This window comes from Salvelinus sp. IW2-2015, linkage group LG13 (genome assembly GCF_002910315.2).
Source record: "Salvelinus sp. IW2-2015 linkage group LG13, ASM291031v2, whole genome shotgun sequence".
NCBI classification, from domain to species: Eukaryota; Metazoa; Chordata; class Actinopteri; order Salmoniformes; family Salmonidae; genus Salvelinus; species Salvelinus sp. IW2-2015.
Genome location: NC_036853.1, coordinates 38,430,578 through 38,440,704, shown reverse-complemented (window position 1 = coordinate 38,440,704; position 10,127 = coordinate 38,430,578). Strand labels below are relative to the sequence as shown.

Sequence of the window (10,127 nt, the reverse complement as noted above, 5' to 3'; positions counted from 1 at the left end):
AGTGAGTAGCAATACAGTACTCGTCTACTATGTCCTTTAATGCCCAGTGTGGTCAAAAATGTGATTTTCCTGTGTTTTATATATATTTCCKTACTATGAGGTTGGAGTAATACTGTGAAATTGTAAAAATTATGATAATGCCCGTTTAGTGTAAGAGCTGTTTTAAAAGATTGGCTGAAATTTCCGCCTGTTTTGGTGGGATGGAGTTTTGGCCTGCCTGGTGACAACACCCGGTGGTAAATTAGTCAATAGACCAATAAGAAAGAGTTCCAATCCTCTGCCAATAACAGCTTGTTTTCAGTTTTTCCCTCCCCACTCAGAACACTCCCAGACAGTCCTAGAAAATTATTTCTTGAGAATTGGCTATTGGCTAAGAAGATATTTTTGTTTCTTTTTAACTATTTTAATTGAAAACAATCACAGTAAGGTACTTAGTTGTTACCCAAAAATGATTTGATTTTGAGATAAAAATGGCTTAATTAGACCTTAAAGCTGCAATATGTAACTTTTTGGGTGACCAAATGCACATAGAACTGTTAGTTATAGATCTGTCATTCTCATTGAAATCAAGTCTAAGAAGCGGTAGATCTACAGTGGGGCAAAAAAGTATTTAGTCAGCCACCAATTGTGCAAGTTCTCCCACTTAAAAAGATGAGGCCTGTAATTTTCATCATAGGTACACTTRAACTATGACAGACAAAATGAGAAAAAAAAATCCAGAAAATCACATTGTAGGATTTTTAAGGAATTTATTTGCAAATTATGGTGGAAAATAAGTATTTGGTCAATAACAAAAGTTTATCTCAATACTTTGTTATATACCCTTTGTTGGCAATGACAGAGGTCAAACGTTTTCTGTCAGTCTTCACAAGGTTTTCACACACTGTTGCTGGTATTTTGGCCCATTCCTCCATGCAGATCTCCTCTAGAGCAGTGATGTTTTGGGGCTGTTGCTGGGCAACACGGACTTTCTACTCCCTCCAAAGATTTTCTATGGGGTTGAGATTTGGAGACTGGCTAGGCCACTCCAGGACCTTGAAATGCTTCTTACGAAGCCACTCCTTCGTTGCCCGGGCGGTGTGTTTGGGATCATTGTCTTGCTGAAAGACCCAGCCACGTTTCATCTTCAATGCCCTTGCTGATGGAAGGAGGTTTTCACTCAAAATCTCACGATACATGGCCCCATTCATTCTTTCCTTTACACAGATCAGTCGTCCTGGTCCCTTTGCAGAAAAACAGCCCCAAAGCATGATGTTTCCACCTGTCTCTTATACACATCTAGATGTGTATAAGAGACAGGGCCTGGACATGTACTGGCTTAAGCAGGGGGACACGTCTGGCACTGCAGGATTTGAGTCCCTGGCGGCGTAGTGTGTTACTGATGGTAGGCTTTGTTACTTTGGTCCCAGCTCTCTGCAGGTCATTCACTAGGTCCCCCCGTGTGGTTCTGGGATTTTTGCTCACCGTTCTTGTGATCATTTTGACCCCACGGGGTGAGATCTTGCGTGGAGCCCCAGATCGAGGGAGATTATCAGTGGTCTTGTATGTCTTCCATTTCCTAATAATTGGTACAAAACTTTCGTTTTGTACCAGCTTCAAACAGCTGAAAATAGCAAAAAAAAATGTTATTGAAAATATTTTAGATGTTTAGATGATACAATGATACAATGATTCTCTACACTGCTTTCTTTGTCACATAAACTGAAATTAGGCAAACTATTAGAATTTTAGCAACCAGGAAATGGCGGAGCGATTTCTACATATTGCACGTTTAAGAATTATGACATCACTGGCTAATCCCTCTCCATCTTGTTCTAGGTTCCCGCCAGGCRCGTCTTCCAGGATCCTGTGTGTCCCAGGCTTCTGTTCCTCACTGCCCAGGGACATATGGCCAGCTGATGGAGCTCCCAGACAGCTGCATGTCCCTGATGAGGGTCTCGATGGGTGTCTTGCCCACCAGGCGCATGAAGAACAGCTGGGAGATGAGATTAGCGGGCACGGCCCTGAGAGCAGGCAGACGGAGGAGAAGACGTCCGAAGCGCTGTGGCTGACCCGGGTACTGCATCCTCTCGTACTCCTTCAGAGCCACCTGGGCCTTCTCCTGCAGAGACTCCACATGGACGGGGTCTGTCAAACCACACGCATCTGAAGAGGACAAYCCAGGGCACACAGACAGACTTAAGCATGAACTTAAGGTCAATCAGAAGTGCATAAATGGTCAGTGCTATAGTGCAGAACACAGGCAGGAGCTACAGTAATGGAAGAGAATATAACTTCTCAAACAACTTGAGATCAATGAGACATGCTGATTGAAAGGTCAGTTGTGCTTCTGCAGAGGTGTAGGTCAATATTTATCATATGGACAGAGATATAACGCTTTAAAAAGCTGCTCATATGAGAAATGTTGACCTACAGACTGAACTTTACATCAGCATGACTAATGTTGTCTAGATTTGAATACTAATAATGGGTTTTCTGGGAGTTAACGGAACACTCATTCTAAAGCTATGAGCCTGGGCCTGTATCCCACTTTCTCTCATATTCTCGCTTTCTAATCTGAGCGCAAGCAAGAGTTATAATTCTTTCTAGGAATCAATTCAGCAATAGTATTCCTAGGGATTGTGTATAGTGAGGCACTGCAGTATATCAATATTTCTAGTAAGTTGGGGGACATTTTGAAAACGGAGCCAAAAGAACCCGGCCAGAGTGAACATTAAAACCAGCAGAGTAGCAGCCTGTTAGGACTAGGTGTTGTATTTCTCAGGTGTAAGGGTTTTGGTTTGGACCAGAGAGTGACGACCAACCAGTACACTGACCTGGAGAGAAGAGGGCGATGGCCTTGAGGCAGCTGTACTCTACTGAGTCCACTTGGAGCCGGGTCAGCTTGTCCACCTGGTCCTGGAACAACCTCACCTGGTCCATGAAGGACACCACCCTCTCCGCCGACATGGGCTGTGAGTGGAAGCCGGCCGCGGCCAGCAAAGGAGCCATGTGTAGCGGCAGGGCGGACTGGGCTGCATTCAGGGTGAACAGCTCGCTCCAGCTCAGCCTCAACAGAGCCACCTGCTCAGTGACAGGCAGCTCAGGGAAGTAGGGCATGTTCCTGGCCCACTCGATGGTGCTGAAGAGGAGGCGTGCCGCCAGCTCACAGATGTTGTCGATGCCCATGACGGCGCCTCCTCCAGCGCCATGCATCTGCTGCTGGCCGTACTGGGGTCCGTAGCGGATGCTGGGGTAGGGCTCGGCGTGGAGCAGCTGGGAGATGAGCTCTGACATGGGCTGGTCGTTGAAGAATTCACCCCCTACTGGCCCGGTACCGCCACCTCCGCCGACCAGAGAAGTGGGACTGATGCCTGGGTGGGATGGAGGGATACGTCCACGCTGGACTGCTGGAGGGAAGAGAGAGAGGGAGGAGAGGGGAAGAGGGGGAGAGAAAGGGCTTTGTAGAGGTTGTAGAGGCTAATGCAAAACACGCTGGCAAGCTAACGTTCAGCATTGAACATAACAGGTGTTTGTTGATGGAAAAGTATGCTGACTCTAGCCCTTTAACGCCAAATGTTAGATACACGCAACAGTGTATTTAAACACCTGGTAACGTGTCTGTACGCAATCAAAACATCAAATAACACCACTCTCTTCTAGATTAAATCCTAATAGATACTTTTGACACTATCTGGTGGCCGATCATTGTAATTACCAAACCGGAAATCGTCACTCTAAATGGCACGCCTCTGCATCCTGTCAACACGGCAGTTCTGCTCCCCCGAAACGGTCTCGTAAAAGGTGAGTTTCTGAAATTCAATGCATGCAAAATGCTCATTAGATGTCCAGAGATGCTTGAGTAAACTTTCTAAGAACAATATTCAATTTTGGCAAAGTATAGAACACTCGAAAAAGTAACTTTGCATATATGTAACATTGGGCGTTAAGTGCTGCAAACCACACATTTTAGCCTTGGTATATTGGCCATATATCACAAACCCCAGAGGTGCCTTATTGCTATTATAAACTGGTTACCAATATAATTAGAGCAGTAAAAATAAATGTTTTGTCATACACGTAGTATACGGTCTGATATACCACGGCTGTCAGCCAATCAGCATTCAGGGCTCGAACGACCCAGTTGTTTGTACATCACGTAAAATAATGAAAACTTACATCCAGAGTCTGGATATCTTTATTAAACATATATTTGAGTGATAACTGCCTAGGGGCCCAATTTGCATGTTCAAAAAAGTGAGCCAACTGCCCATCTCCACGGTAATATATATAATAGACACCAATGAGAGTCGGGAGTTTTGAATACTGGAGCTAGCGTTTGCATGATATGCAATGCATTTTCAAACTGGTTGAACAATGACCATTTTCTCAAAAGTTATGTTTGTGTGTTAATATTTGCATGGAGTAAACATTATGTGTATACTCTGGCTGGCAGTATTTCATACATGAAACGCATGGACTTTTTGCAATGCAGAAATAATGACATACTGAAGATAAGCAACTTGTGCAATATACTGTATTTGATGCTGCTTTTATTACTTGTGTTTCAGAAATAATGAGTTAGATTTCATGATGAATGTTTACATTTACTGCAAGCTGTTCACAATGCAGAAATACATAGTTGAAACTGTGGAATTTACACCCCTTTCTGCCCAATGTTACATATACACTATACATACAAAAGTATGCGGACACCCCTTCAAATTAGTGGACTCGGCTATTTCAACCACACTCGTTGCTGACAGGTGTATAAAATAGAGCACACGGCCATGCAATCTCCATAGACAAACATTGTCAGTAGAATGGCCTGTACTGAAGAACTCAGTGACTTTCAACGTGGCACTGTCATTGGATGCCACCTTTCCAACAAGTCAGTTCGTCAAATTTCTGCCCTGCTAGAGCTTCCCCGGTCAACTATAAGTGCTGTTATTGTGAAGTGGAAATGTCTAGGAGCAACAAACGGCTCAGCCGAGAAGTGGTAGGACACACAAGCTCACAGAATGCGATTGTTGAAGCATGTAGCGTGTAAAAATCGTCTGTCCTCTGTTGCAACACTCACTACCGGATTCCAAACTGCCTCTGGAAGCAACGTCAGCACAAGAAAACTGTTCGTCATGAGCCACATGAAATTAGTTCCCATGGCCGAGCAGCCGCACGCACACAAGCCTAAGATCACCATGCGCAATGCCAAGCGTCGGCTGAAGTGGTGTAAGCTTGCCGCCATTGGACTCTGGAGCAGTGGAGACTCTCTGGAGTGATGAATCACGCTTCATCATCTGGCAGTCCGATGGACAAATCTGGATTTGGCGGAAGCCAGGAGAAAGCTACCTGCCCTAATGCATAGTGCCAACTGTAAAGTTTGGTGGTGAAGGAATAATGGTCTGGGGCTGTTTTTCAAGGTTTGGGCAAGGCCCCTTAGTTCCAGTGAAGGAAACTCTTAATGCTACAGCATACAATGACATTCTWGACAATTCTGTGCTTCCAACTTTGTGGCAACATTTTGGGGAAGTCCCATACAGAAATGGTTTGCTGAGATCGGTCTGGAAGAACTTGACTGGCCTGCACAGAGCCCTGGCCTCAACCCCATCGAACACCTAACTTCTAATCGACCAACATCAGTGCCCAACCTCACTAATGCTCTTGTTGCTGAATGGAAGCAAGTCTCCGCAGCAATATTCCAACATCTAGTGGAAAGCCTTCACAGAAGAGTAGAGGCTGTTATGGCAGCAAAGGGGGGACCAACTGGTCCATGTCTTGGCAAGGCAACAATGTCGCATTGTTGATAGCAGAAACAGTCAGGTACCAGTGCTATACTTACTCTGTCTAACAACTAGTTAGTTGGACATTTGGTTTCTTTCAGCCTCCGTTGCTGTGAATTATTCCAAGTTTCAGACAATGTCATTCCATTTCACTGCTAGCCTGGACAGTCTGTTATTGCTATACCCAACTTGTAGTCTTGCTAAACTAGTTCAATACAGGGTCTGTCAAACGATCAAGGCTAGGCTGTGGTTAGCTGTGTCTGACTTGTCATTGAAGTATTATTGACTACCAACAACAGTCATGTAGTAAAGTAGACCACTGCTATCCCTGGTGAACAGTGACCTGTTACCCGGCGAAGGTGATCCAAGCGTTTCCAGGCCATGAGGAAACACTGTGGCCAGGCTGCGTCAGTGCTGTCATTGGGTCAGACCCCTGCATGACTATCCTTGCTGAATATAGCTCTGGGCTGTTGCCAGCTCAATGCAGAATAAATATGACACCTAGGAGTGGCTGGCTGGCTGCCTGGGTTATTCAACCTATGTACTGCCTGGGAAATGCCTCTGACACAACGGGCAGAATGATACGTACTACGTAGCGGGGGTACTTAGTAAGGGTCAGAGAGAGGGAAAATAAGGATAGAGTTCAACTGGATTTACAAATACTACAGCTACATGAATGAAACATGTTTCAATTCAAAATAATAATTAGGTGGGTGATTATATTTGTTCTATTTCACACAAGTGTGTATTATACACATGTGTGAATTGGAAATGACCATGACCCCACTCACCCTCAGCGACAGCAACCCTGGAGCAATTAGGGATAAGTGCCTTGCTCAAGGGCACATTGACATATTCTTCACCTTGTCAACTCTGGGATTCGAACTTGCAACCAAACTTTCGGTTGCTGGCCCAATGCTATAATGCTCTAACCGCTAAGCTACCTGACAAACCGATATTTGAATCTTTTCCTCACCCCTAAACACCTTTTAAAATCGAGCTTGCTATAGTTTACAGCGTAAAAATGTCAATAATTTTGCCAACTGACAGAATTGTGAAATGTCAGCTCTGTTTATCATGGCAGGGGCATGTTTTTGTAGAACGATCTTGTGCTGCTGTCCGTTATGGTATATGGAACATTGGAATGGCAGTATCTCTGCCTCTGCTTTAGGCATCGTCTGAGTGGCAGAGATGTTGTGCAACAGATAAGATAGGATAGTTACCTTCTTTGCGCATGCCAACACTTAAGCATTTCTTCAGCCGGCAGTATTGGCACTGGTTGCGGTGATGCTGGTCTATATGGCATTCTCGATTCGACCTGCGCAACAGAACATTAGACATAGAATATATTATCCTGATCTCTCTTTCTCTCTCATGAATTAATAGTCTTAGAGTGGCTGCTCTGGCTGTGTGAAAGGAGTCATAGGCTGGAACATAAATAAATGGTTTTGTGGAGTGCAGAATACAAATGCTTCTCTGTATAGGTCTGTACAGCTTTCAAACATATCTTCCTGTCCTGTATGATTCACAACTTATGAAACAGATCGAGAGCATTGTAACTACTATGTACACTGTACAGTAATGGATAAACAGTTTTGATTGAATATGGCTCTTCGATAGTTAACAATAAACAAAGGCTCACATTCCTCAGAAGTGTGATATGGTAGTACTGTAAGATATTTTACTAACTGTACACTAGGTGGGAGTGGGAAATGCACGTTTGTATGGTTCTGATACAAAATAAGTCTGTTCGCCATGTGTATATTATACACCTGAAAATCTTTATTTTTWATTTTTTACTTGAGATAAAGCTGTAACACAAAATAACACAGAGGACTCCCCAAGGGAAATATTATCTAACACGTTACAGGGTCTGCAAGCATGCTGTACATATGATTTGACCACCAAGAATAGGACTTTTAGGGATCCATTACAGTAGCCCATGTACACAGTAACCTTTGACATTAAATTGTGTGTTTCCTAGACTGCATTTTAAAAATTATGTTGTTTTTCACATTAACGTATTTTCTTGACACTTTACGGAGCGGCGTTACCTACCTGCAGGAGTAGTTGAGGTTCCTTCTGATGCTCCTCTTGAAGAAGCTCTTGCAGCCCTCGCAGGTGAACACCCCGTAGTGTTTCCCGCTGGACTTGTCCCCACACACCACACAGTCCACCACGCATGCCTTGACCTCGTCTCCCTCCTCCACATCACTCCCGGCCTGGGGTGAGCCCTCATTCCCACGCAGGTAAGCCTTCTCCCCCCCCAGTCCGTTGGTCTCTCCGTTAGGGTTGCTACATCCCCCGATCACCATGGCCATATCTGAGCGACACGACTGACACACACAAAGAGGTATTGGCTGACAGCGTTATGAAAAGTCAAAACAACATGTTCCAGACTCCTTCTCTTGACCTCTTTCCCCTTCTGTCTCCGTCAAATGACCCAGAGATCCCTCTCACTCCTCTATTTTTCTACCGAGGAGCTGTCCTCCGACCTCTCACTCTCTTGTTCTTCTCCTTCGCTCCTCTGTTTTTCCTGTGACCCCTAGACAATGGCTCCTCCTGAAAGTTCTGACACAACAAGCAGTTCAGATTTCAGGAGGGAGAAAAGGGTGCAGCCTGCCCTTTCACAGGAAACAATAAATTACACTTATAGGCTCATGCTCTCGCTCGCTCTTTCTCCGTCTCTGTCACTTCCGCCACACTAGGAGGAGGGTCTATGAGGGGTAAAATAGGACCCCCCTCTTCATTTGTCTCTCCTCTCCTTACACCACGCTACTTTCACCCTGMACTAGCAGACCAGAAAGAAAAGGACTGCTCTCCTTCAAACTGCCCGACTTACTTTACCCTACTTACAAACTAGACGGACCAGTTCTGGGCTGTGTGTAGAAAGTGTTATCAATCAATCTTACAGGCAGCAGCACCATTATAGCTTGGCAAGAACTAATGATGGACAAGGAGCTCGAATTTGTGCCAAGAATTTCTTATACGTATGTGCCACAAGCAGATATTCAGAAAATCTTGGAAATGAAATTGTCATTCAACCCCAAAGAAGGTTGAGTCACAAAAACATTTATAAATAGCACTTTTTTGTTTCATTAGCTTAGCAGTACTATTCTATCCCCCCAGACAGACAGACAATAGTCAGAGATGATAGACAAACCAGGGAACAACCACACTGAATCTAAAGACTCACTATTTACAACAAAGATTTTAAATAGATCATGATAGTCACACACAGCTCCCTCTGGTCCTGGTAGTCTGTACAAGTTCAAAGTGCAGTGACGTCCCCTTTCTTGCTCTGTTCCTTGCTCTGTTGCTTGTTGTGAAACAGCTTCTTGCTCRTCTTCTTGCTCCTCCTCTCCTGCTCCCAGATATCTGTGGCTTCAATAGCTCAAACAACCAGAAAATAAAACAGAGTGGAGAAATAACGAGAGACGTCCCCTCTCTCTATTAGCCCTTAGACAGAATGGGAGCTCCCCTTAGCAAGCCTCCCCTTGTCCCCATCTCTGTTTCTCTTTCTCTCCCTCCCTTGATTTTTCAGTGCTTGTTCGTCCAGCAGTAATGACTTCAGGCCTAAGCTTCTCGGCAATCCCGTATGCACAGTCACGGTGTACAATTGCATTTTTTAAAATTGTTTTGTCCCCTTCTTTTTCCCCTGGCCCCGTCTTGAATAAATTAGGCAAACCAGCAGAGGAAAAACACGGTCACAGACAATAGTAATACCTAGCTATTGCTCAGACAATAGTAATACCTAGCTCTCTCTCTCTCTCTCTCATTTAGTTAGTTCACTTCCCATTTCTTCCAAAGCTAGCAAGTGTATGGTTAAAAAAGGTTTGGATTGTCAGGTGAAGGTCTCCTTTCAATTAAGGCCATGAGTGTGTGCGTGTGTGTTTTTTGTTGGTGTACGTTATAATCTTTTGAGATCATGGGGAAAAGATATGTACACTGCTTGTTTCTCTAGATTCCCAGGAGCTTTGGGGTGGCTGTTTGGAAGAGGAGTGAGTGGGAGTGAGTGTGTACTTACCTCTGTTGTCTTTTTGCAAGAGAATGTGTGCATTTTTGTGCATGTGTTCATGCACTAATGTGTGTGACTCTGCGTGTGTGTATGCACTTGCGTGTGCATGTGTTCAAGTGCTTGTGCGCTCATGTGTGCGACTGTGTTTGTGAGTCCCTTGCTCTTTGAACTGTAGATCAGCCCAATAAAGAGTGGAGAAGAGGGGCGCATAGATACAGCATGCAGTAACTGTCCCTAAGCCTATCAGCCTCCACTTACACTATGTTGACCTGATCCCTATATGTCAAACACACACACACAACTTAAAGCAGGCTACGCCTGAAATAGACAGATGGGGTGAATATCGGTAT

At 44.5% G+C, this 10,127-nt stretch overlaps 1 protein-coding gene across 2 annotated transcripts; it reads right to left on the bottom strand.

The window, feature by feature from the left end:
• Nucleotides 1-1,304: 1,304 nt before the first annotated feature.
• On the bottom strand, nt 1,305-8,733 carry LOC111971420 (nuclear receptor subfamily 2 group F member 6-like). Of its 2 annotated transcripts, none has more exons than XM_023998187.3 (4): nt 7,818-8,733; nt 6,983-7,077; nt 2,817-3,386; nt 1,305-2,145 (listed from the first exon to the last, which is right to left on the bottom strand). In XM_023998187.3, the coding sequence occupies exons 1-4, from the start codon at nt 8,078-8,080 to the stop codon at nt 1,871-1,873; spliced, it is 1,203 nt and encodes a 400-aa protein (XP_023853955.1). In that variant the 5' UTR covers nt 8,081-8,733; the 3' UTR covers nt 1,305-1,870. The 2 variants fall into 2 exon arrangements, with proteins under 2 accessions (XP_023853955.1, XP_023853954.1); XM_023998186.3 differs by having other exon boundaries at nt 2,817-3,389; nt 7,818-8,731.
• Between the last annotated feature and the right edge of the window lie 1,394 nt (nt 8,734-10,127).